At 39.6% G+C, this 27,997-nt stretch overlaps 1 protein-coding gene and 1 long non-coding RNA gene across 4 annotated transcripts; both read left to right on the top strand.

Moving 5' to 3' along the window:
- Positions 1 to 2: 2 nt before the first annotated feature.
- On the top strand, positions 3 to 27,728 carry LOC114683133 (late cornified envelope protein 1C-like). Of its 3 annotated transcripts, none has more exons than XM_037206716.1 (2): positions 3 to 87; positions 1,009 to 1,677. In XM_037206716.1, exon 2 carries the CDS (start codon positions 1,032 to 1,034, stop codon positions 1,470 to 1,472), a length of 441 nt encoding a protein of 146 aa, XP_037062611.1. In that variant the 5' UTR covers positions 3 to 87; positions 1,009 to 1,031; the 3' UTR covers positions 1,473 to 1,677. The 3 variants fall into 3 exon arrangements, with proteins under 3 accessions (XP_037062611.1, XP_037062613.1, XP_037062612.1); XM_037206718.1 differs by lacking the exon at positions 1,009 to 1,677 and adding an exon at positions 27,069 to 27,728 and having other exon boundaries at positions 10 to 87; XM_037206717.1 differs by lacking the exons at positions 3 to 87; positions 1,009 to 1,677 and adding exons at positions 26,045 to 26,129; positions 27,069 to 27,728.
- On the top strand, positions 9,159 to 11,006 carry LOC119088181. Its single transcript, XR_005091777.1, has 2 exons — positions 9,159 to 9,240; positions 10,368 to 11,006. It is a non-coding gene; the product is annotated as an uncharacterized LOC119088181 (long non-coding RNA).
- Positions 27,729 to 27,997: the final 269 nt, after the last annotated feature.

Raw genomic sequence — 27,997 nt, 5'->3', positions numbered from 1 at the left:
GATCAGAATAAAAGATCCAAGGCACAGGGCACTTCCATTCATTCACCTCCAGAGATACCCACATATCCTGAGCTGCCTGTCATCTTGGTAAGTGTGCATGGGAGACAAGAGCAGAGACTTTTTGAGGGAGGTTTCCAGTCTAGAGCTGGAGAGGGGACTGGGAAGGGTCTCTCTGCCTAGGGGACATATAATTAGGTCATTAAATATAGTGAAGACTGAGGGGTGAGGCAATGGTGACATCGAAACACACAAGTTACAGTTCTGGAGACATTGGAATGCTTGGGGAATTCTAGAGAGAACAATATAACTTCAGTGTATAGGAACCCTCAGGACGGGGCACTAAGCACTGGGAACTGTGTTCATTTGGGCTGGTTTCAAGAGGAGGTGGCCTGTGAAGAAAATGCTTGACTTCATTTCCGAAGACTTCCAGTCAGGAAAGGGCAACAGGCTGTCACTTTGACTTTGGAAACTAGAGCGCCCTAGTGTAGAGATCTGTTCACACACCTCTCTGATGAACAGGACACCACCAGGCCGACACTGACCTTGTCACACTTAGCCTGAGCAGGTGATGATTTGGATACATCTGAACTCTGAACTCACAACAGGCCTTAAAGTTCCACGGCAGTCTTGAGAAGGTTTACATATTTTTCTGTCGGGTGCTCAGCTTACTCCCTCAGTGGCATAGAAGGTGCTTTGGAATACTGACCTTAAACTAAAGAGAGCTAAGAGCCATGAATACTCTGCCCTTTGACAACCACTTTTCCCTTAAACAATCAATGTCCTGGCATGAGTATGAGGATGAGAACCAGAAGAAATTTTACAGTGTCACTAGGTATTCATCCAGTGCTGCTGGATACCAGGGAAACATTAGTGTCTCCCTTGCATGGGTTTCTGAGGTTCTGAATTCATGAAGAACACACTGTGATGACATGAGTATGTTACAAATGAGAGGACTGTGAATGGTGTTTGGACATGAGTGATTCTGACAGGTGTGTGATTCTCTTGCAGCTTCTGAACATCCACAGGCCGAGATGTCCTACCAGCAGAGCCAGCAACAGTGTCAACCCCCTCCCAAGTGTGCCCCCAAGTGCCCTCCCAAGTGCCAGACACCAAAGTGTCCCCCTAAGTGTCCCCCCAAGTGTCCTCCCAAGTGCCCCCCTGTGTCTTCCTGCTGTAGCCTGGGATCTGGGGGCTGCTGTGGCTCCAGCTCTGGGGGAGGCTGTGGCTCCAGTTCTGGGGGCTGCTGCAGCTCTGGGGGTGGTGGCTGCTGCCTGAGCCACCACAGGCCCCGAAGATCTCTCCGCCACAGACACCAGAGCTCTGGATGCTGTAGCAGTGGTGGCAGCAGTGGATGCTGTAGCAGTGGTGGCAGTGGTGGATGCTGTGGCAGCAGTGGCAGCAGCAGTGGATGCTGTGGCAGCAGTGGTGGCAGCAGCTGTGGCAGTAGCCAACAGTCTGGTGGCTGTTGCTGACCTGGTGAGGAAGACTTCAGACAAGTGTTGCAGGAGGAAGCCATGTTCAGCAGACTGCCCATGCAGCTGCTCTCTCTCCTCCTGAATCCCTCCTTGTCGTGCCCTTGAAGATGATGAAGTCCCCTATGAAAGGCTCTCCATTCCACTCACCACATGACATTGTCCCTCTACCCCTTTGTTACAAATAAAAAAGCCTTGCCAACCAGTCTTGACCAGACTCTTGCTCATCTTCTCAGCACCATCCTCATCCTCTCCCTTAGTCATCTTTTCCTGCACACAGAGAGTGACACTCACAGCTCTTGTCCCCTCCTAAATGCATCTGTGTTTCCTATGACTTTGTACCAACTGTTCCACTGCATCTGTAAGAACTAAGGTGGTCCTTTCAATAGTAACCAGACTTGATAGCTTAGAAATGACAGTCACTCCTCACAATAATAAAACCTGGGAAAAAACCCATTTTCAAGGGGGTTGAAGGTGAATGTTCACTATTAGACATCATTAGAAAGATGAAGATTCAATATTCTGATTAAACAAGGACAATCAGCACATCAGTCAGTCTCTTCTCTTCAATTTCATTTTTTGTTACTCTTTCTCAGACAAAACTTGACCTAGAACTGCAGGAACTTGCTTTGTTTCTATCACTTTATTTTGCTGCTGTAACTGAATTATAATAATGTGGGAACTTCCATACAGCTGACCAATGACAGTGGTCTCATTCCTTCCCCTCTGCTGGTGGCTGCTGAAATCTTGACAATGATTAAATCAGTATTCAAGAGTGGATGTGTGGCCAGGCAGTGGTAGTGCATGCCTTTAATCCCAGGACTCGAGAGACAGAGGCAGGCAGATCTCTGTCTCGGAAAAAAAAAAAAAAAGAGTGGATATGTGGCCATCTTTGCATGTGCCTCTCCATACGTTTGTGATTTGCTTTTCAAATCAAGTTTCTGCAGTGGCACTAAGACAATGGTTTCATTGAACTGTGGTCTCCTTCAGGTTTCTAACACTGTCCTCTCTCACTGTAGGAAACAGGCTTTGTCATCACTGTCCCACAACACTCAGGTTGCCCCCCAAATGCACTCATTCACCCTGTTCACCTCGTGCTTTAAGTTTATATACACATGTAAATTATTTGAAAATGTCCATTAATATTTAAATCCCAGTGATATATATATATATATATATATATATATATATATAATGTAAATACAATAAAATTCTTTAATTTAAATGTAAAGTTCAGTTATTCTTGCAAAAATATTTAGGGATGTATGCCACAAAGAGTAGTGTACATATTGAATGTTGTTTTGATATTTTCACTTACTCTTTGAACAATGTATAAAACAGAATAACCCGCCTATAACAAATATAAATGAAAAAGCAGATGAACATAATTTCAATAAAATTAATTACATGTAGTAGAAAGAACCATCGAGCTGATAGAAGATTTTAGTTTAGAAGAGTATAATCCACATTAAACATTTATGCATGTGTACAGGTATTTTGATCTAAACTCCATAAATGATGAAAATGGGCAAAACTTTTCCTTCTGTGTCTAATGATTTTAGGACGATGTTACGGCTGGGTTCATATATTCAACTACAAAGGACTTAACTTTTCATTAGGACTCAATGCAAATCCATTGATCATGCACACCATATTTTCTTTGTCCACATGTGATGGTCATCTAGGCTGGTTCTATATGGGGGCTGTTATCAACAATGTAGTGACACATACCAGTCTGTAGGTGTCTCTGTTGGATGCTCACTTTGAGACTTTGGATGTAGACCTGAAAATGGTGTAGCTGAATCCTAATATAATTCTCCTTTTAGCTTTGAGTTTCCTTTTTCCACAATCCTCAACAACATTAGTTACCATTGTTCCTCCTGACACTGGCCTTGATGACTTACTTCAATGTGCTACAATTTCAATAAATTTCATTTCCACTTACCTGATGGCTACAACATAAATATTTTCCTTATATTGCTTTTCATTTCTCTTTTGAGTACTGACTTTTTTATTTTTCCTTTTGTTAATTGCATGATTTTTATGGTAAATTTTTATTTCTTTTTATCTTGTAGTGATTAATTCACTAACAAATGTATGGTTCTCCAAATTTTTCTCTCATCCTGTAAGGTGGATATTTACTGACTCTCAACTTTTTGAGTATTCACTTTTCAAGGTCATGTAAATCTTCACAATTCTCTTTCCTGAGAATGAAGATCCTTTTAGAAAGTCCTTGCCACTTTTTATACCCTGAATCTTTTCTCCTTGTTTGTCTTGAGTAGTTGTCTGTCTTAGCTTCTGACTTTGACTCATTTGAGTTAATTTTGTATAGGCTAAGAGAAATGGATCTAGTTTTTTTTTTTTCTGTATGAGCATATCCAGCTATCTTAACACCATTTATAGATAAGGAACTCTCTTCTTCAATGTGCGTTAGTGACACTTTCATCAAAAATTGCATGGCTGGATCTGTGTAGGTTTATCTCTGGGTCCTGAAGTTTATTTTACTGGAGTATGTAACTATTTTCTGGCAGTATGCACCAGTTTTTTTTTTTTTTTGCTATTTAATATAATAATTTTGTTCTGAAATATAATTTCAGTACATATTTGATACTTTTGACATTTTCCTTTCTGTGCTTGACAATTTTTGCTGGTGTGTGGTCTTTTAAATATCATGTACATATTAAGATTGCATTTTATATTTCAGTAAAAGTTTCTATTGTATTGTATTTGGTAAGTTTTGAATTGAATTTTGAGGTTGTGTTCTGTAAGATAATTATTTTCATAATATTAAATCTACTAATAATGTAAAAATAGGTGTTCCTATCTTCCATTGCTTTTTCAAATTTCTTTCTTCAGTTTTATAAAGTTTTCATTGTGGAACTCTTTCTTCCTTGCTTCTCTTTATTCCAAGGTTTTCTTTTCTTTTTATTCTGCCATAAATGGATTTTATCCTTCTTTCTCTGTTAAGACTTTCAATGTTGGCTCACAGAAATGTGACTGAACTTGGAAGATTGATTTTGTAGCCTGACACTTTGCTGAACATTGTACCTAAGTTTTTATTTTTCATTTTTATTTTTTGGTTAATTTTATGGCATTTCACATATAAGATACTACTGTCTGCACAGAGATAATTGTGTTCTTCCTTTTCTGCTTGCCCTCCTTTTCTGTCTTTCTCTCCCAGAGCTCTAGCTAAGATTTTAAGAATGGAGAAAGTGGACACCCTTGTCTTGGTCCCAATTATAAAGGAAATAATTTTATGCTCACCCCATTTAGATAAAGTTTGATATATCTTTTTCTATTCCTAGTTTCTTCAAGGATTTAATCATGAATAGTACTTGACATTTCTGCATGCCATTTTGGCACCAATGGAGATGATTATCACATTCCTGTCCCTAGGTCTATTCACATACTCTATTGCATGTACTAATTAGTTATAGCTCAGCCATCCTTGCATCCATGAAATCATACCAACCACCAGGGTAAACTATTTCTTTAATGTACACCATTTTCAATGTTTTAATAAAATATTTATTAATTCATTATTTTTATTACATGATTTACTATAGTGTGATGATAGTTGCTGCTTATTCATCCTAGTAAGACCTACAGGATACCTTTTTATGTCTTCTTCCAAATTCAAGTTCTCTTCTTGATTTTGTTTCATAACAAAGAAAATCTGTGCTGCCTATAATCTCCTGAGTGTGGAGACCTTCTCTAGAGCAAGGCCAGCCTAGGAGTGGCCACACACTTGCAGAAAAAAGAGTCTTTTATACGAGAAGTCAGTGACTGTCTACATCTACTCAGCTTGCAGGCAACAACAGCTGCTATGATGTATGAGGTAACCAGTCTCAACGTATGTTTTTCCTGTTTTCCTGTTTTTTATTTTGTTTTATTTGTTTTTTTGTTTTTGTTTGTTTTTCTTATTTCCTATTTCTTTTCTAAAGAAAGAGAGAAAGAAGTCATAGAATTGGAAGGGTGAGGAGGTAGGGAGTATCTGGAATATATGAAGGAGGAGGGAACCTGATCAGAATATATTCTATGAAAAAATTAATCTCAATTAAAATGAAAGTGAAGAAAAAACATTACCTTTGTTGTATGCATATTTGATTTAAGAAATTTAAAATTTTCCTCCCTGATTTATTCCATGACACATCAGGCATTCAGAGTTTATTGTTTAGTCTCAATTATACCTATATGGCTTCTTATTTTTTTCATTACTATTGATTTCTGGTCTGATAAGGAAAAATATTTTAATGTTTTCATATTTGTTAAGATTTATGGTCATATTATGGTCAAAATGTGATCTATTTTTTAGGGTTTTCATGGCTACAAAAATAAGTTCACTTTGCATCTGGTGATTATGAAGTTTTGTCCATGTGTGTTGAATCAACTTTACCCATAGTGAAGTTTTACTTTGAAGCTTCATTGTTTATTTTTAGTTTTCATGACCTATCCATTGACAAAAGAGGAATATTGAAGAAACCACTCAACATTTGACACATGGATTACACACAAAAGCACACACACACACACACACATATACATACACACACTCACAAACACATATACATACACCATATAAGGAGAGAGACAGAGAGAGATGCAATAAGCATTATTATTTGTGTAATATATTTTATCAGTTTTTGAGGAATTCTTCAAAAATTACTATAAAATAATGAGAGTTTTGAATGTTTACTACATCTATATATTAAAATTATACCACTAGCAATAATCAAATAGTATTATTTAAAAATGTTAATTAAAATTAAGTGATTTGTGGACATTATACTTTGAGAGAGTTGATGCATCATGTGTAGTTGTTAAACAGGTAGACAAGAATGAACATCTCATAAAACAACGTTGAATTCTCATGATTCAGCATCTGATGTGCAGAGAAAAGAACTTTTTTTTTATTTGAATTACTTGTGACTAGAATTTTCAGTGTTTTTTTTTATATTTTCTTATATGGCCTTATAAAAGAAAAATATCTGACAATCAAAACCCTCAGAATGTCGTCAAAATGTTCATATTGTCTTGCAGTCTTCTACTGGACAGCATGCTACTCATGCACACCTCTCTGTGTATAAAAGGTCAGCTCACAACCTGGGTGTTGCCCTGCAGAGGGGCAGAAGTATGGAGGAGCTGACATCACACCCACATCATCCTAGAAGTCCCAAGCAGAGTCATGCTTAACTACCATTGTGGAAATCAGGGATCAGGTTCTGACCTCGCCCTGTTGCTAAACCTTTTGGAACAACTGAGGAGGAGAATAAAATCAAAGCATGTGAGACAGTAAAAGATTTCTTGAGGTCATGTGGACACACTTACCTCTGTCTGCTTCAGAGTTCAGGTTCCATTGGGGTGAGCCAAGTCCTTAGGAGTATCTATATTCAAGCTTACACATCATTGAAGATTCCAGTGAAAGGCTTAGGCATCACCAAATAGCTATAGGATGATTGTGCTCAACTACTGAAGAAAAATACAAATTCTAAGAAAGGTTGTTAAGGAATTCCTCATGACTACATTAAACATCATGGATTAAAAAAAAATAATGTGGACTTCAGTTGCATTATCAATGCAGCTAAAGTTTGTAACATATAATTTTGAGAAAAATCGTAACCAACAGAAAAATCATCATTCACCTAAAAACAAATTTGAGAGCAGGTGGGAAATGTCAGACAATGTAGCACAAAAGGCTGTGTGTCGTAAGATTTTCTACTTCTGTTAAGTGTTATACAGTTCTGAGTAAGTCTTTGCAAATGGATTTGGAGTAGTTATCATTGGGAGTGTTACAGTCTTCTATGGGTCTTATGCTGCAACATAGTAAATGGAAGATCAATGGGAATGTTAAATATTAGATGCATTTTGAAGAAGACTTGGAGACAGATGATAGATGAAAATAAATGACAGAAGACAGACAGGTACACATCTCTCTATATTGAACTCTTTATATGTTTATAAGTACCCATGTTTTTCTACCATATTTTTTTTGCTCACCTTGCTCCTGTGTCCCAACCTCATATTATTTTCAAGATTTAGAAAGTCAAGAGTCCACCAGCATTTAAGGAGAAGTGATTTTTGTCAATTTGGTTTGTATATTTCTTTGCCTCTTCTCACTGACTTTTTTTTTCAGATTTAGTATAATCTTAAAACACAACTCTTTACAACCATATCTTTCTTGATCAACCGCAGCTATTTCTACTAAATCTTGAAAAGAAAAAAGTTCTAAATAATATGTTTATATATATCCTATGGACATGTAGAATATAAGTGAAATCAGTCACATAGAGAGAACAGAGATCTAATGGCCACAAAAACACATTCTTCTGAATTACTATGGAGTTATTCTTTTTTTAAATAAACTGTCTTCTTCAGTCAGGCATATGGCCCATCAGCCCTTTGTTTCATATGCAAAAATAGACTGACTCTATTCTTCATTTCTTATAGGTGAACAATATCATTCCCTCAATGTCATGTGAACCTTTTTCCTGATTTTCTTCTTATTAATGTGCCATCTGACCTCAGTTTTCATGACAGAGATGTGCTGGCTTCTACAGAGCATCCAGCAATATTGAAATAGTAAAGAACAGTTAGTATGTTCCTAAATGAGGATTACATGTAAATTCATGAAATACATGATATAAAAATATGTACTGAGACAAATGTGAATAAACAATAAAATAAGGATGTCCACACTCTCTGGACACAATCACCTCTGTAATTATTAATGCATATAAATTTGGCCATAATTGGGCTTTCTTTTCATTAATATTATTCATTGAATCTCTTTATCTTCTTTCAAATTGCCTTTTTAAGATGATATTGTTATTTTAAATTGTGTGTCTGTGTATGTCTTTATATCTTGTGTATCTCTCTGTGTTTGTCTCTGTGTGGGTATGTATACGTGACTGCATGTACCTTCGGAGGTAAGAAGAGGGTGTTAGATGCTCTGAAGCTGGAGTTACAGGTGGTTGTGAGCTGCTCCACTTAGTTCTAGGACCCAAACTTGGATCCTCTACAAGAGCAGGATGCATTCTTCACGCATGTGCCAGCTCTCACTTGCTATGTTCAAAGAGCAGTATTTTCACCTTGTATTTAGAAGTTTGCATGTGTCTTTTGTGAACAGTCTACATAATCATTTGATATTTCATTTATTTTCATAACAGTCTTGCATTATCCTCAATATTGTACTGCCTTAGTTAAAATGAAAAATGACACAGCATAAACAGACTTTCAGAACCACACCGCAACAAATCTTGGCACTGTTGGGGATCTATCCTGTAGGATATTACTGGTGTAGATGTTTAAGCTGGACTAACACAGGCACAGTTGGGAAAGTGCAGAGAGGGAAGAGGGTTTGGAAGAAACTTCAAATTTTACTACCTTGATGTGGTCTATATACTTCACATATCACATTAAGAAGGAACAGAAAAGAAAAAAAGATGGAGAAGTGACTGTTTTCCATTCAGGTACTCTGGAGGTATGCCAGGGTTAAGGATCCAGGAATCCACTTCCTCTCTTCATGCCTAAGCCATGGTCTAAGAGAGATGGAGCATGCCTGGCCTCATGGAGGAAGGTTGGTGAGGAACATCTGGTCATCACCTGTCACATGACCATGTGGGTGTCAGGAGGCAGGGCCTCCCCTGTCCAGATGCTATCTGACAGACTGAGGCAGAGCCAGGATCAGAATAAAAGAGCCAAAGCACAGGGCACTTCCATCCATTCACCTCCAGAGATACCCACAGATCCTGAGCAGCCTGTCACTTTGGTAAGTGGGCATGGGAGGCAAGAGCAGAGACTTTTTGTTTTGTTTTGTTTTTGTTTTTGTTTTTGTTTTTGTTTTTGTTTTTTTTTTGAGACCGGGTTTCTCTGTGTAGCTTTGTGCCTTTCCTGGAGCTCACTTGGTAGCCCAGGCTGGCCTTGAACTCACAGATATCTGCCTGGTTCTGCCTCCCGAGTGCTGGGATTAAAGGCGTGTGCCACCAACGCCCGGCAAAGAGCAGAGACTTTTTGAGAGAAGTTTCCAGTCTAGAGCTGGAGAGGGGACTGGGAAGGGTGTCTCTGCCTAGGGGACATATAATTAGATCATTGAATGTGGTGAAGAGTGAGGGGTGAGGCAATGACGACATTGAAACACACAAGTTACAGTTCTGGAGACATTGGAATGCTTGGGGATTTCTGGAGAGAACAATGTACCTTCAGTGTATAGGAACCCTCAGGACGGGACACTAAGCACAGGGAACTGTGTTCATTTGGGCTGGTTTCAGGGGGAGGTGGCCTGTGAAGAAAATGCTTGACTTCATTTCCTAAGACTTCCAGTCAGGAAAGGGCAACAGGCTGTCACTTTGACTTGGGAAACTAGAGCCCCCTAGTTCAGAGATCTGTTCACACACGTCTCTGATGAACCTGACACCACCAGGCCGACACTGACCTAGTCACCCTTAGCTTGAGCAGGTGATGATTTGGATACCTGTGAACTCTGAACTCACAACAGGCCCTACAGTTCTACGGCAGTCTTGAGAGGGTTTACATATTTTTCTGTCAGTTGCTCAGCTTACTCCCTCAGTGGCATAGAAGGTGCTTTGGAATACTGACCTTAAACTAAAGACAGCAAAGAGCCATGAATACTCTGTCCTTTGACAATTATATTTCCCTTAAACAATCAATGTCCTGGCATGTGTATGAGGACGGGAACCAGAAGAAATTTTACAGTGTCTAGGTATTCATTCTGTGCTGCTGGATACCAGGGGACCATTAGTGTCTCCCTTGCATGGGTTTCTGAGGTTCTGAATTCATGAAAAACACACTGTGATGACATGAGTATGTTACAAATGAGAGGACTGTGGATGGTGTTTTGACATGAGTGATTCTGACAGGTGTGTGAATCTCTTGCAGCTTCTGAACACCCACAGGCTGAGATGTCCTGCCAGCAGAGCCAGCAACAGTGCCAGCCCCCTCCCAAGTGTGCCCCCAAGTGCCCTCCCAAGTGTCAGACACCAAAGTGTCCCCCCAAGTGTCCCCCAAAGTGTCCTCCTAAGTGCCCCCCTGTGTCTTCCTGCTGTAGCCTGGGTTCTGGGGGCTGCTGTGGCTCCAGCTCTGGGGGAGGCTGTGGCTCCAGTTCTGGGGGCTGCTGCAGCTCTGGGGGTGGTGGCTGCTGCCTGAGCCACCACAGGCCCCGCAGATCTCTCCATCGCCATCATCACAGCTCTGGATGCTGTAGCAGTGGTGGCAGCAGTGGATGCTGTAGCAGTGGCAGCAGCAGTGGATGCTGTGGCAGCAGTGGCGGCAGCAGCTGTGGCAGTAGCCAACAGTCTGGTGGCTGTTGCTGACCTGGTGAGGAAGACTCCAGACAAGTGTTGCAGGAGGAAGGCATGCTCAGCAGACTGCCCATGCAGCTGCTCTCTCTCTTCCTGAATCCCTCCTTGTCCTGCCTTCAGAGATGCTAAAATCTCCTGAGAAAGGCTCTGCATTACACTCACCAGATGACAATGTCCCTCTACCTCTTGGTTACAAATAAAAAAGCCTTGCCAACCAGTCCTGACCAGACTCTTGCTCATCTTCTCAGCACCATCCTCATCCTCTCCCTTAGTCATCTTTTCCTGCACACAGAGAGTGGCACTCATAGCTCTTGTCCCCTCCTACACATGGATGTGTTTCCTATGACTTTGTACCAACTGTTCCACTGCATCTGTAAGAACTAAGTTGGTCTTTTTAATTGTAACCTGATGTGAGAATTTAGAAATGGCAGTCACTCCTCACAATAATAAAACCTGGGGACAAACCCAGTGTCAAGGGGGTTAAAGGTGAATGTTCACTATTAGACATCATTAGAAGGATGAAGATTCCCATCCTGCCCCAGACTTCCCATCTGGACAAGAGCTGAGTGCCTGGGCTCAGCCTAGATCCCATCCCTGGGCACCAGCCACTCCGGGGAAGACCTTCACAACTGGGCCCCAGGTTCTGGCCACCGGGCAGGATCCCTTCTACCCCCACCCCTACTGGGAAGGCTCCCCTTCTACAAGACCCCTGGCAGACCCTGCAATTTCCATGCCCTGCCCCCACGCCCATCATCACTCTAGACCCCAGCCACTTCTTGAGACTTAGAGACTAGCCCCCAGCTCCCATCCTGCCCCGGACTTCCTGTCTGGACAAGAGCTCCCATCTGGAGAAGAGAGCTCCCATCTGGACAAGAGAGAGAGACTTCCTGAATCTGTCAGCTCTTTCTGGACCAAGTGCACTGATAAGACCAAGAATGAACCACAAGGAGATGGGCAGACATCAAGGCAGAAGTACATACAACAAAATGAAGAGCAATACAGCATCACCAGAACCTAGCCCTCCTCCAACATCTAGACCTGAACATCAAAAATTGAAAGAAGCAGAAGAAAACAGCCTTATGCATAACATCATGAAGAAGGTAGAAGCTTATATAGAGGAAAAGACAAACAAAAAATGGGAAGAATGCTATAAAAAAGTAGAGGAAAGGACAAATAAATTAGAAGAAAACAATAAAGTCCTGGAAGAAAACAATAAAGCCCTGAAAGAAAATCATGAAAAAGCAATGAAACAGATGAAGGAAACAGTCCAAGACCTGAAAAGGGAAATAGAAAAAATGAAGAAGACACAAACAGAGGGAATGCTAGAAATAGAAAATCTGAGTAAACGAATGGGAACTTCAGATGCAAGTATAACCAACAGAATGCAAGAGATGGAAGAGAGGATCTCTGGCGTTGAAGATACGGTAGAAGAAATAGATTCATCAGTCACAGAAAACACTAAAGCCAACAAAGTCATGACCCAAAATGTCCAAGAAATTTGGGACACCATGAAAAGACCAAACCTATGAATAATAGGGATAGAAGAAGGAGAAGAATACCAACTCAAAGGCACAGAAAGTATATTCAACAAGATCATAGAAGAAAACTTTCCCAACTTAAAGAAGGAAATGCCTATGAAGATACAAGAAGCCTATAGAACACCAAACAGACTAGCCCTCCAAAAAAGTCCCCTTGTCACATAATAATTAAACAACTAAATGTAGAGAATAAAGAAGGAATATTAAGAGCAGCAAAGGAAAAACCCAAGTGACTTATAAAGGCAAACCCATCAAAATAACATCCAAAGGAGTCTTCTCAAAGGAGACTTTGAAAACCAGAAAGACCTGGACAGTTGTAATGCAGACACTAAGAGACCATGGATGCCAGCCTAGACTAATATACCCAGAAAAACTTTCAATCATCATAGACAGAATGAACAAGACATTCCAACACAAAGCCAGATGTAAACAATACTTACCCACAAACCCAGCCCTACAGAAAGCACTAGAAGAAAAATTCCAACCTAAGGAAGTCAGATACACCCTCAAAAACACAGGCAATAGATAAAGCCACAGCAATAAACCCCAAAGAAGAGAAGTACACACACACACTACCACCAAAAAATAACAGGGATGAACAATCATTGGTCATTAATATTCCTTAATGTCAATGGACTCAATTCACCATAAAAAGACCCAGGCTTACAGAATGGATACGAAAGCAGGACCCATCTTTCTGCTGCATACAAGAAACACACCTCAAATTCAAAGACAGACACTACCTAAGAATAAAAGGCTGGGAAAAGACTTTCCAATCAAATGGTCTTAAGAAACAAGAGGGTGTAGCCATCCTGATGTCCAGCAAAATAGACTTCAAAGTAAAATCAATCAAAAGAGATCAAGAAGGGCATTACATACTCATCACAGGAAAGATCCACCAAGATGAAGTTTCAATTCTGAACATTTATGCCCCAAACACAAGGGCACCAACATATGTAAAAGAAACATTACTAAAGCTTAAGCCACATATAAGTCCCCACACATTAATAGTGGCAGACTTCAACACCCCACTTTCACCACTGGAGAGATCTCCCAAATCGAAACTTAACAGAGAAATAAAGGACTTAACTGATGTCATGACTCAAATGGACTTAATCGATATCTACAGAACATTCCATCCTAACAAGAAAGAATATACCTTCTTCTCAGCACCCTATGGAACCTTCTCTAAAATCGACCACATACTTGGCCACAAAGCAAATCTCAACAGATACAAAACAATTGGAATAACCTCCTGTGTTCTATCAGACCACCATGGTTTAAAAAGTTAGATTTCAACAACAAAATCTACAGAAAACTGCCGAGGGCAATTTTAAGAGCCATGCCATATTGCCTGCCTGAGTTAAGTTTCTGTTGTCCAGTATTGAGCCACTAACCAGAAACTTTTGACATGCCTGGACAAGTCCTGATTTATTAGAAAATAACTTAACATTTCCTTATCTTTCTGCTACAGTGACCATTAGTAAAAATGTTTTGTGGTTAGGTTGCTTGGTTGAGTTGCTTGTCAACTCAACAGTCCCCTGATCTTTCCCCAGAGAAAGTTTTTTGGTCTGCTTACTATAAAACCCACCTGAGAAAAATAAAATTTTGCAGCTTTATCAGAATATTTTCTTGCTGTTAATTCTTTGTGTCTCTTGTGCCTTCATTCACCATTCCCCCTTCTAGGGTCTCTGCTGAAGACCCTGCTGGCTGGGACAGAAAACCTACAATCTCATGGAAACTGAATAATGCTCAAGTGAATCACCAATGGGTTAAGGAAGAAATAATGAAAGAAATTAAAGACTTCCTAGAGATCAACAAAAATGAAGACACCACATACCCAAACTAATGGGACACTATGAAAGCAGTGCTAAGAGGGAAATTCATAGCACTAAATGCCCACATAAAGAAGTTGGAGAAATCTCACACTAGTGACTTAACAGCACACCTGAAAGCCCTAGGACAAGAAGAAGCAAAGTCTCCCAGGAAGAATAGACACCAGGAAATTATCAAAGTGAGAGGTGAAATCAATAAAATAGAAACAAGGAGAACAATACAAATAACTAATGAAACAAAGAGTTGGTTCTTTGAGAAAATCAACAAGATAGACAAGCCCTTATCCAAACTAACCAAAAGACAGAGAGAGAGCATTCAAATTAACAAAATCAGAGATGAAAAGGGGGACATAACAACAGACATTGAGGAAATCCAGAGAATTATCAGGTCATACTTCAAAAACCTCTAGTCCACAAAACTGGAAAATCTAAAAGAAATGGATAATTTTCTGGATAGGTACCACATACCTAAGCTAAATCAAGACCAAATAAACTATTTAAATAGTTCAATAACCCCTAAGGAAATAGAAACAGTCATTAAAAGTCTCCCAACCAAAAAAAAAAAAAAAAAAAAAAAAAAAAGCCCAGGACCAGATGGCTTCAGCACAGAATTCTACCAGATCATCAAAGAAGAGTTAATACCAATACTCTCTAAATTGTTCCACACAATAGAAACAGAAGGAACATTACCAAACTCCTTCTATGAAGCTACAATTACCCTGATTCCTAAACCAAACAAGGATACAACAAAGAAAGAGAACTACAGACCAAACTTCCTCATGAACATGGATGCAAAAATACTCAATTAAATACTGGCAAACAGACTCCAAGAACACATCAAAACAATTATCCACCATGATCAAGTAGGCTTTATCCCAGGGATTCAAGGGTGGTTCAACATACGAAAGTCTGTCAATGTAATACATCATATAAACAAACTCAAAGAAAAAAACCACATGATCATCTCACTAGATGGAGAAAAGACATTTTACAAAATCCAACACCCCTTCATGATAAAGGTCTTGGAGCAATCTGGAATACAGGGAACATACCTAAACATAATAAAGGCAATTTACAGCAAGCCAACAGCCAACAGCAAATTAAATGGAGAGAAACTCAAAGCTATTCCACTAAAATCAGGAACGAGGCAAGGCTGTTCGCTCTCCCCATACTTATTCAATATAGTACTTGAAGTTCTAGCCAGAGCAATAAGAAAACAGAAGGAGATTAAGGGGATACAAATTGGAAAGGAAGAAGTCAAGCTTTCCCTATTTGCAGATGACATGATAGTATACTTGAGTGACCACAAAAATTCAACCAAGGAACTGATACAGCGTATAAACAAATTCAGCAACATAGCAGAATACAAGATCAACTCAAAAAAATCAGTAGCCCTCCTATATACAATTGATAAACAGGCTGAGAAGGAAATCAGAGATACATCACCCTTTACAATGGCCACAAATGATATAAAATGCTTTGGGGTAACACTAACCAAGCAAGTGAAGGACCTATATGACAAGAATTGTAAATCCCTGAAAAAAGAAATTAAAGAAGATGTCAGAAAATGGAAAGATCTCCCATGCTCATGGATAGGCAGGACTAACATTGTAAAAATGGCAATTTTACCAAAAGCAACCTACAAATTCAAAGCAATCCCCATCAAAATACCAACACAATTCTTCACAGACCTGGAAAGAATAATATTCAACTTCATATGGAAAAACAAAAAACCCAGGATAGCCAAAAGAATCCTGTACAATAAAACAACCTCTGGAGGCATCACAATCCCTGACTTCAAGCTCTACTATAGAGCTTCAGTAATAATAACAGCTTGGTACTGGCATAAAAACTGACATATAGACCAATGGAATCGAATTGAAGACCCTGACATTAACCCACACACCTATAAACATATAATTTTTGACAAAGAAACCAAAAGTTTACAATGGAAAAAAGAAAGCATCTTCAACGAATGGTGCTGGCATAACTGGATATCAACATGTAGAAGGCTGCAAATAGATCCATATCTATCACCATGCACAAAACTTAAGTCCAAGTGGATCAAAGACTTCAACATAAACCCAGCTACTCTGAACCTGATAGAAGAAAAAGTAGGAAGTAGTCTTGAACGCATTGGCATAGGAGATCACTTCCTAAATATAACACCAGTAGCTCAGACACTGAGAGAAACAATCAATCAATGGGACCTCTTGAAACTGAGAAGCTTTTGTAGAGCGAAGGATACAGTCAACAAGGCAAAGCGACAGCCTACAGAATGGGAAAAGGTCCTCACCAACCCCACATCTGACAAAGGACTGATATCCAGAATATATAAGGAACTCAAGAAATTAGACATCAAAATGCCCAACAGTCCAATTAAGACTTGGGATAGAAGAAGGAGAATACCAACAGTCCAGTTAAGAATTGGGCTATACAACTAAACACAATTCTCAACAGAGGAAATTCAAATGGCTGAAAGACATTTAAGGAATTGCTCAACATCCCTAATCATCAGGGAAATGCAAATCAAAACAACTCTGAGATACCACCTTACGCCTGTCAGAATGGCTAAGATCAAAAACACTGAAGACACTTTATGCTGGAGAGGATGTGGAACTAGGGGAACTCTCCTCCACTGCTGGTGGGAATGCAAGCTTGTACAACCACTTTGGAAATCATATGGCATTTTCTTAGAAAATTGGGAATCAATCTACCTCAAGATCTAGCTATACCACTCTTGGGCATATACCCAAGGAATGCTCAGTCATACCATAAGGGCACTTGCTCAGCTATGTTCTTATCAGCATTGTTTGTAATAGCCAAAACCTGGAAACAACCTAGATGCCCTTCAACTGAAGAAGGATAAATAAAATGTGGTACATATACACAATGGAATACTACTCAGCAGAGAAAAACAATGACATCATGAGGTTTGCAGGCAAATGGATGGATCTAGAAAAAAATCATCCTGAGTGAGGTAACCCAGACTCAGAAAGACAAATATGGTATGTACTCACTCATTGGAGGATACTAGATGTGGAGCAAGGATGACTGGACTGCTATGCACAACACCAGGGAGGCTACCTGGAAAACAGGACCCCAAGAAAGACACGGGAATTGCCCAATGACGAGGAAAGGATGAGATCTACATGAACAGCCTGGACATGAGTGGGGGTAATGAAAGGCGAGGGTCGAGGGAAAGAGAGCTTGGGGGAGCGGGAGATCCCAGCTGGATCAAGAACAGAGAGGGAGAACAAGGAATAGGAGACCATGGTAAATGAAGACCACATGAGAATAGGAAGAAGCAAAGTGCTAGAGAGGCCCACAGAAATCCACAAAGATACCTGCACAATAGACTGCTGGCAATGGTGGAGAGAAAGCCAGAACTGACCTACACTGGTGATAGGATGGCCAAATACCCTAATTGTTGTGCTAAAAACTCCATCCAATGACCGAGGGATCTGGATGCAGAGATCCACGGCTAGGCCCCGGGTAGAGCTTTAGGGAGAAAGAGGAGGGTTTATATGAGTGAGAATTGTTGAGACCAAGGTTGGATAAAGCACAGGGACAAATAGCCAAACGAATGGAAACACATGAACTATGAACCAATGGCTGAGGGGCCCCCAACTGTATCAGGCCCTCTGAATAGGTGAGACAGTTGATTGGCTTGATCTGTTTGGGAGGCATCCAGGCAGTGGGACCGGGTCCTGTGCTCATTGCATGAGTTGGCTGTTTGAAACCTGGGGCTTATGCAGTGATGCTTGGCTCAGCCTGGGAAGAGGGGACTGGACCTGCCTGGACTGGGTCTACTAGGTTTATCTCAATCCTCGGGGGAGTCTTTGCCCTAGATTAAAAGGGAATGAGGGGTGGGCTGAGGGGAAGGGAAGAGGTTAGAGGGGGGAGAATAAAGGAATCGGTGGCTGATATGTAGAATTAAATTATATTGTAAAATAAAATAAAATTAAATTTAAAAAAGGATGAAGATTCAATATTCTGATTAAAGAAGGATATTCAGTATATCAGTCAGTCTCTTCTCTTCAACTTCATTTTTTGTTACTCTTTCTCAGACAAAATTTGACCTACAACTGCAAGAACTTACATAGTTTCCATCACTTTATTTTGCAGCTGTAACTGAGTTGTTATAATGTGGGAACTCCCATACAGCTGACCAATGACAGTGGTCTCATTCCTTCCCCTCTGCTGGTGGCTGCTGAAATCTTGACACTGATGAGACCAGTATTCTAGAGTGGATGTGTGGCCATCTTTGTATGTGCCTCTCCATACTTCTGTGATTTGCTTTTCAAATTAAGTCTCTGCAGTGGAACTAAGACAATGACTTCATTGAACTGTGGTCTCCTTCAGGTCTCTAATGCTGTCCTCTGTCATTGTAGGAAACAGGCTTTGTCATCATTGTACCACTGTTTCTTCACACTGGAGTGACCCCCAGATGCTCTCATTCATCCTGTCTTCCTCCTGCTTAAATTTATATCCACATATGTATATAAATATGTTTGAAAAATATCTTATAACATTTTAATCCCAGTGCTATATATGAATTAAACACAATAAAATTCATTAATTCACATGTAAAAGTTCATTATTTGGTAAAATATTTAGGGTTGTATGCCGCAAAGTGTAATATGCACACTGAACATTATGAAGACCTATTCACTTGCTATATGGACAATATATAAACAGCAGAGCCTCACTGTAATATATAATGTGGTGACCATATTTTCAATAAATTAAATTTTATGTGGTAGAAAGCACCACTGAACTGGTTGAAAATTTCAAGTTAGAAAAGTATAATGCATACTATACATTTATGTGTATGCTCGTCTATTTTACTCTAAACTTCATGTGTGATAGAAAAATGTGCAATATTTGTCTTTCTGTATCTGAGTTTTTAACTTGACCTGATAGCTGAGTCCATCCATTCTCCTGCAAAGGACTTAACTAATTTTTACAAATGAATACAATTCCATTGATCACGCACACCACATCTCTTTGTCCACATGTGATGATCATCTAGGTTGGTTCTATATGGTGGCTGTTATCAACAATGCAGTGACATGTCCATCTGTAGGGGTCTCTGTGGGATTCTGACTTTGAAGACTTTAGGCGTGTACCTGGAATTGTTGGAGCTAGATCCCAAGATAATTCTAGTTTTAGTTTTCAGATTCTTTTTCACTAACATTTTCACCAGCATTATTTGCCACAAGTGTTTTTGATGATGGCCACAATGTCTGCTGTGAGCTGAATCTCAGTATCAGTTTCATTTCCATCACTCTGATGGCTAATAAAAATAAATATTTTTCATATATTGCTAGACATTACTCTTTCTAGCACTGGCTGTTCATTTCATTTCTCGTCTTATTAATTGAATGATTTTTCTGGGAATATTTTAATTCTTTTTGTTTTCTAGGTATTAATTCCCCCAACAAATGTATAGTTTTCCACATATTTCTCTCATCCTGTAAACTATCTATTTACTAACTCTTACCTTTTGAAGTATACACTTTTCAATGTCATAAACCTCCACAATTCTCTTTCCCAAAAATGAAGATCATTTAGAAAATTCTTGCAGCTTCCTTTACCCTGAAGTCTTTTCTCCATGATGGTATAGAGTAGTTGTGAGACTTAGATTTGGGACTTGAACTCATTTGAGCTGATGTTGGGCAGGGTAAGATGAGTGGATCTAGTTGTTTCTTGTGTGTGAGCATATCCAGCACTCTCAGCACCATTTACTGAGGGACACACTCTTATCCAGTGTGTGTTAGTGACACTGTCATCAAAGACCACATGGATGTATCTGTGTAGGTTTATCTCTGGGTCCTGAAGTCTAATTCACTGGTGTACACATCTATTTTCTGGCTGTATGCAGCAGTCTTTGCAATGTAATATAATAATTTTGTTCTGAAATATAATTTTAGTAGATATTTTGATGCTTTTGACATTGTCCTTTCCATATTTTATTATTTTACTCATGTGTGGTCTTTTAAATACCATGTACATTTTTCTATTTCAGTAAAAATTCATATTTTATTGTATTTGATAAGGGTTGCATTGAACTTGGAGATTGCTTTCTGTAAGGCAGTTGTTTTTACAACATTAAATCTATCTATATGTGAGAATGAGTGGTCTGCCTATCTTTTGTTTTTTCAAAATTCTTTCTTCAGTTTATACAGTTTTCATTGTGGAACTCTTTTACTTCCTTGCTCCTGTTTATTTCAAGGCTTTCTTTTTTTTAAGGCTATCTTGAATGGGACTTTTTACTTTTGTACTTTTTTGGCTTACAAAAATGCTACTGAACTTGAAATATTGATTTTGTAGCCTGCCATTTAGCTGATCATTTTATCTAAGGTTTTTTTTTTTTTTTCTGGTAGAATTTTAGGGCATTTCACATTTAGGATACTACTGTTTGCAAACACAGATAATTTGTCTTCTTCCTTTTCTGATTGCATTTCTATTTTGCCTTTATCTGACAGTGCTCTAGCTAAGATTTTAAGAATGCAGAAAGTGGGCACCCTTGCCTTGGTACCAATTATAAAGGAAGTAATTTTGTTTTTACTCCATTATGTTAAGTTGGCTATATCTTTTTTATTCCTAGATTCTTCAGGGATTTAATCATGAATGATGTTTGATTTTTCTGTATGCTATTTTGGCACCAATGGAGATGGTCTATCACATTCCTGTCACAAACTCTATTCATATACTTAATTGCATTTACTGATCAGTAATTACTCAACCATTCTAATATCTATGAAATCATACCAAGCACCCTGGTAATCTATTTCTTTAATGTGCTTAATTTTTAATGTTTTAATAAAATATTTATCAATTCATTAATTTTTTTAACACAATGTCCTGTAGTTTGAGGATATTCACACCTTTTCCTACTAATAAGACCTGTAAGATACACTTCCTTGTCTTCTTCCCAATTCAAGTCCTCTTCTTGGTTTTGTTTTATAACCAAGAAAGTCCCATCTGTGCTGCCCATAAACACCTGAGTGTGGAGACATCCCCTGGAGCAAGGCCAGCCGAGGAGTGGCCACATACTTATAGAAAACTGAGTCTCTTATACCAGAAGCCACCAATTGTTCATATGTATTCATTTTGTAGGCAACCACAGCTGCTGTGATTTTTATGAGTGAACCAATCCTGTTTTGCTTTGGTCTCACCTCACCTCTGAAACTTATAGTCTTTTCACAACCTCCTCTGCAATGATCCATGTGTCTTTGGAGGTGTGTGACATAGATTATCTCATTGTTGGCTGATCAATATGCTGATACTTGTTCTCTGAACTTTGATCAGTTGTGATGCACTGCATTAACCATTGTCGATGGCACAAAATAATTATTGTTATGATAAAGTGTGAGGACTGACTGCTCTAGAGTGTAGTAGTCCCTGCAATTTGCAAACCCCCAGGGACAGTGGAATATAGATCTTTGTGAAGCAAGAAGGAAATATGAAAGTGTGTGGGTGTAGATTGGCCAGGAACTAGATGTCCTTGCCTTGAGGTAGCTGACTTTTGAGAACTGATTAAATGAGGTGTCGTCTGGTAAACAGAAATGTGCTTTATCAGATTCCCAAGGAATGCTAGATATAAGATTATGTTCACCCCATAAGAATTATTCTGCCTGTTCATTGTCCTCCTGTTTAGAATATTGTTACCATCACTCCTCTTTTGGGGAAACACTTTGTATCTAACAGGCCAAGTCCCCATCCTTTTCCCAGGATCCATCTCCAAGCATCGACTGCCAGCAAAAGAAAGAATGGTTTTCTCCAATGGAGTATCACTGTATTTACAAACCACACTTAAGGGCAGGCTGCATGCCCAGCAGTAGATAACTATCAACAAAATCAATGGTATTTTTGAAAATTTTTTGTCTCACAATGCTGTAGTCAGGATTTTTTTTAAACCTCGGTGGTCCTTTGCTTATACATTATGGCTTTCAATATTTTGTTTATGAGTTCTGTGTTTGTGCAAATGTTAATGTCTCTACATACACATGCATTTCTAGTGTTTTCCCCTTTTGTCTATTTGTTTATTTGGTTTATTCTGATTTGTTTTTGTTTGCCTGCTTCATTTCTAAAGAGAGAGAGAGAAAGAAGTCATAGAATTGGAAGGGTGAGGAGGTAAGGGTATCTGGGAGTATATAAAGGAAGAGGAAACATGATCAGAATATATTCTGTAAAAATAATTATTCCTATTAAAACAAAAGCTAAGAAAAAAAGCATTGCCTTTGTTGCATACATATTTGTTTTTATTTGATTTTTTAGGAATTTAAACAATGTCCTTCCTGAATTATTCTATCACACACTAGTCACTAAAGAGTATATTTTTTAGTCTCAATAGTTTTTATATGGTTTCTTTTCTTATTTGTCATTCCTAATGGTTTCTAGTCTGATAAAGAGAGAATTATTTTAATTCTTTCATATTTGTTAGGACTTTTACAGTCAAAATGTGATCTATTTTTAAGAGAGTTCTCATGGCTACAGAGGGTGAAGTACACTTTGCATCTGGTAATTTTGAAGTTTCATCCATGTGTGTTGAATCCACTTGACCTAGGGTGAAGTTTTTCTTTGGAAGTTCATTGTTTATTTTTAGTTTTTATGACCTATCTATTGATAAAAGTAGAATATGGAAGTGAACCACTTAAAGTTGACATCTAGATTACACACAAAAGCATAACATATATACATACACACAGAGATGCACACACACACATACACACACACACACACACACACACACACACACACACGCCCATACACACATATGAGGAGAGAGATAGAGAAGTGAAAAATGTTACTATTTGTGTAATATGTTTTATAATTTTTTGAAGAATTTTTTTAAAAGAGTTTAAAATAATGAGTTTTGAATGGTTTTATTACATGTCATCTATATAGTAAAATTATACCACTAACAACAATCAGATAGTATTCTTTAATAAGAAAGTAATTAAAATTAAGTGATTTACAGACTTTATAACTTGAGAGTATTTATATATCATGTGTAATTGTTAAACAGGTAGACAAGATCCAGTTGGGGGCCCCTCAGCCTTTGGTTCATAGTTCATGTGTTTCCATTCGTTCGGCTATTTGTCCCTGTGCTTTATCCAACCTTGTCGATCTCAATCCTCGGGAGTGTCCTTGATCTGGAGGTGGTGGGAATAGGGGGTGGGCTAGGGGGAAGGGGAGGGGCAGGAAGGGGGAGAACAAGGGAATCTGTGGCTGTTATGTAGAACTGAATAGTAATGTAGAACTGAATAGTATTGTAAAATAAAAGAAAAAAAAGACTGAAAAAAAAAAGAAACAGACAAGAATGAACATCCTAAAAAACAGCATTGAATTTTCTTGATTTGGACTCCGGGGTGTGGAGAAAACATTATTTTTTTATTTTAATTACTTCTGGTTAGAGTTTTCAGTGTTTTCTTATATTCTAGGATAAGGAAAATATGGTCTTATAAAAGAAAAATCTCTGACAACTGAAACCCTTAGAATGTCAACAGCATTTGGTCAAAATATTCATATTGTCTTGCAGCCTAAGTTTCCAGAGCTCACAGTCAAGGCTGACTCTAGTCTTCCCCCAGCGAGAATGGCACTCATACACAACTATGCACAGGTGCTCAGCTGAGGACCTGGGAGTTACCCTGCAAAAGGGCAGAAGTGTGGAGTAGCTGGAGTCACAGCCACATCATCCTACAAGTCCTAAACTGAGCCATGCATAACTACCATTGTGGAAATCATGGATCGTGTCCTGACCTCTCCCAGTTGCTAAGCCTTTCGGAACAACTGAGGAGGAGACTATTTACCTCAGTCTGCCTCAGAGTTCAGGTTCCATTGGGGTGAGCCAAGTCCTTAGGAGTGTCTATTTCTAAGCTTGCACATCAATGAAGATTCCAGTGAAAGGCATAGGCATCAACAAATAGCTACAGAATGAGTGTTCAACTACTGAAGGAAAACTCAAACCCTAAGACAGGTTGTTAAGGAATTCCTTATGACTACATTAAACATCATAGTTTAAAAGAAAAATAATGTGGACCTCAGCTGCATTATCATAGCAGCTAAAATTCATAAACATATAACTTAGAGAAAATCTTAACCAAAAAAAAGAAAGAAAGAAAGAAAATACCATCATTGATCTGAGAACAAATTTGAGAGCCGGTGGGAAATGCTTCAGGTAAAGCCTTTTAGCTAAGGCTGTGCATCGTAAGACTTTCTACTTCTGTTAAGTGGTATACATTCCTGAACAAGTCTTTGCTAATGACTTTGTGGTAGGTATCATTGAGAGTGTTAGGGTCTTCTATGGATCTGACCCTGAAACATAGTAAATGAAAGACCAATGGGCTTTAGGGGCCATATAGAGTTATACCCTCAGGTATGTGTAAATATTACATGTATTTTTAAAAAGACATGGGGACAAATGATAGATGAAAATATATGACAGGAGACAAGGACTTACACAACTATATATAGGAATAGTCTCTAAACAATTATAAATAGCCCTGTTTCTCTATCATATTTTCTTGGTGCTCACCCTGCTCTTGTGTCCCAAGCTCATGATATTCCCAGGGCTTGAAATTCCAGAGTTCACCAGTATTTAAGAAGAAGAGATTTTGCCAATTTAGTTTGTATATGTCTTTGTCACTTCCCTTGAACTCAATGAGCCCTCTTTCTGATTTTCTCCTTACTAATATGCCATCTGACCACACTAGTGGTAGCATGCAGTTTTCATGAAGGAGATGTGCTTGCTTGTTCAGAATATCCAGCAATATTGAAACAGTAAAGAAAAGGTAGTATATTCCTGAATAAGGATTACCTGAAAATTCATGAAATATATGATATGAAAATGTATACTGAGACAAATATAAAGAAACAGATAAAATAAGGATGTCCACTCTCTCTGGACACTATCACCTCTGTACAATTATTAATGTATATAAATTTGACAAATATTGGGCTTCCTTGTGACATTTTCATACATTTTATTTATTGAGCCTCTATCTTTCAATTGCTATTTTAAAAGGTAATAATTTTATCTTAAACTGTGGTGTCTGTGTGTGTATCTGTGTGTATCTCTGTGTGTGGGTATGTGTACATGACTGCATGTACCTTTGGTAAGAGGTAAGATGAGGGTGTTAGATGCTCTGAAGCTGGAGTTACAGTGGTTGTGAGCTGCCCCACTTAGGTGCTAAAACCAAACTCAGATCCTCTTTAAGAATAGCATACATTGTTCACTGATGAGTGTTCTCCCAATTGCTATGATTAAAGAAAAGCATCCTCATCTGTATTTAGCAATTTGCACAGATGTGTTACATACAGGTTATGTGATCATTTGATGATGTTTTATTTTCATAACAGTCTTACATTATTCTTAATATTGCACTATCTTAGTAAATATGGAAACGGACACAGCCTAAACAGACATTCAACACAACTCAAGTTTTGGTGGTGTTCCAAATCCATCATGCAGGATTTTACTGGTGTAGATGTTTAAAATGGACTTACATAGGCACAGTTGGAAAAGTGCAAGTATTGAAGCAATTACGGAAGAAATGTCGAGGTTTTGTTAGCTCAATATGGGCTACATGCTGTACATACAAAATTAAGAAGGAACAGAAAAGAAAAAAGACAGGGAAGTGACTGGTACCCAGGCAGGTACTCTGCAGGTATGCCAGGGTTAAGGATCCAGGAATCCACTTCCTCCCTTCATGCCTAAGCTATGGTCTAAGAGAGATGCAGCATGCCTGGCCTCATGGAGGAAGGTTGGTGAGGAACATCTGGTCATCAGCTGCCACATGACCTTGTGGGTGTCAGGAGGCGGGGCCTCCCCTGTCCAGACACTGTCTGATAGGCTGAGGCAGAGCCCAGGATCAGAATAAAAGGGTTGAAGCACAGGGCACCTCCATCCACTTACCTCCAGAGATACCCACAGATCCTGAGCTGCCCATCATCTTGGTAAGTGTGCATGGGAGACAAGAGCAAAGACTTTTCCAGAGGTGTTGCTATTTTAGATCTGGAGAGGGGACTGGGAGGGGTCTTCCTGCCTAGAGGACATATTGGTATATTGAATGTGGTGAAAAGTGAGGTGTGAGACAATGACAACATGGACATACAGAAGTAACAGTTCTGAGAGAAAATGGAATGCTTGGGACATTCTGGCTCTGGAGAGTACATAGTAACTTCAGTGTTTAGGAACCCTCAAGAAAAGAGAGTGAGCAATGAGAAGTATATGCATCTGGACAGGTTTCAGGGAGGAGTTAGTTCTCCTCATTTCCTAAGAAGACTTCCAGTCAGGAATGAACAGCAGTCTCTTCCTTTGACTGTGGAAAGAAAGAGAGAGATTCCTGGTTCTGGGATCTGTTCACACACTACTTAGATCAATAGGACACCACAAGGCTGATACTGACCTTGTCACCCTTAGCTGAGCAGTTGATGATTTGGATACCTCTGAACTCTGACCTCACAATAGGCCCTACTGTTCCAAGTCAGCCTTGAGAGGGCTTACATATTTTTCTGTCAGAGGCTCAGCTTACTCCCTCAGTGACATACAAGGTACTTTGGAATACTGACCTTAAACTAAAAACAGCTTCAAGTCATGGTTAATCTTTCCATTACAACCACTTATCTCTGAAATAATCAATGTACTGGCACATGTAGAAGTACTAAGACCAACAGATGTTTTACAAGGTCACTAGATATTCATTCAGTGTGGCTGGATACCAGGGGACAATACGTACCTCATTGGCACGGATTTCTAAGTTTCTAAATTCATGATGAACATGGTATGACAGTGTAAATGATGTTGCCTTGATTATCAGTGAAATTTTGGGGTAGGCAGAATGTGTCAGGTGGCCACAGTGTCTGTTGTGTGACATGTGTGGCATTCTCTTGCAGCTTCTGAACACCCACAGGCCGAGATGTCCTGCCAGCAGAGCCAGCAACAGTGCCAGCCCCCTCCCAAGTGTGCCCCCAAGTGCCCTCCCAAGTGCCAGACACCAAAGTGTCCCCCCAAGTGTCCTCCCAAGTGTCCTCCCAAGTGCCCCCCTGTGTCTTCCTGCTGTAGCCTGGGTTCTGGGGGCTGCTGTGGCTCCAGCTCTGGGGGAGGCTGTGGCTCCAGCTCTGGGGGCTGCTGCAGCTCTGGGGGTGGTGGCTGCTGCCTGAGCCACCACAGGCCCCGCAGATCTCTCCGACACAGACACCAGAGCTCTGGATGCTGTAGCAGTGGTGGCAGCAGTGGCTGCTGTAGCAGTGGTGGCAGCAGTGGATGCTGTGGCAGCAGCAGTGGATGCTGTGGCAGCAGTGGTGGCAGCAGCTGTGGCAGTAGCCAACAGTCTGGTGGCTGTTGCTGACCTGGTGAGGAAGTCTTCAGGCAATTGTTGCAGGAGGAAGCCATGTCCAGAAGACTGCCCATGCAGCTGCTCTCTCTCTTCCTGAATCCCTCCTTTCCCTGCCCTTGAAGATGATGAAGTCTCCTATGAAAGGCTCTGCATTCCACTCACCAGATGACAATGTCCCTCTACCTCTTTGTTACAAATAAAAAAGCCTTGCCAACCAGTCCTGACCAGACTCTTGTTTATCTTCTCAGCACCATCCTCATCCTCTCCCTTAGTCATCTTTTCCTGCACACAGAGAGTGGCACTCACAGCTCTTGTCCCCTCCTAGACGCATCTGTGTTTCCTATGACTTTGTACCAACTGTTCCACTGCATCTGTAAGAACTAAGGTGGCCTTTTCAATAGTAACCAGACTTGATAACTTAGAAATGACAGTCACTCCTCACAATAATAAAACCTGGGGACAAATCCAGTGTCAAGGTGAATGTTC

The sequence above is a fragment of the Peromyscus leucopus genome, chromosome 6, assembly GCF_004664715.2.
Source record: "Peromyscus leucopus breed LL Stock chromosome 6, UCI_PerLeu_2.1, whole genome shotgun sequence".
NCBI classification, from domain to species: Eukaryota; Metazoa; Chordata; class Mammalia; order Rodentia; family Cricetidae; genus Peromyscus; species Peromyscus leucopus.
The sequence above is the reverse complement of the archived record's forward strand: the minus strand, read 5'-3'. Positions and strand labels throughout refer to the sequence as shown.

Coding starts and splice junctions, on each gene's coding strand:
- LOC114683133 (XM_037206716.1), top strand. CDS start 1,032: ATGTCCTACCAGCAGAGCCAGCAACAGTGTCAACCCCCTCCCAAGTGT.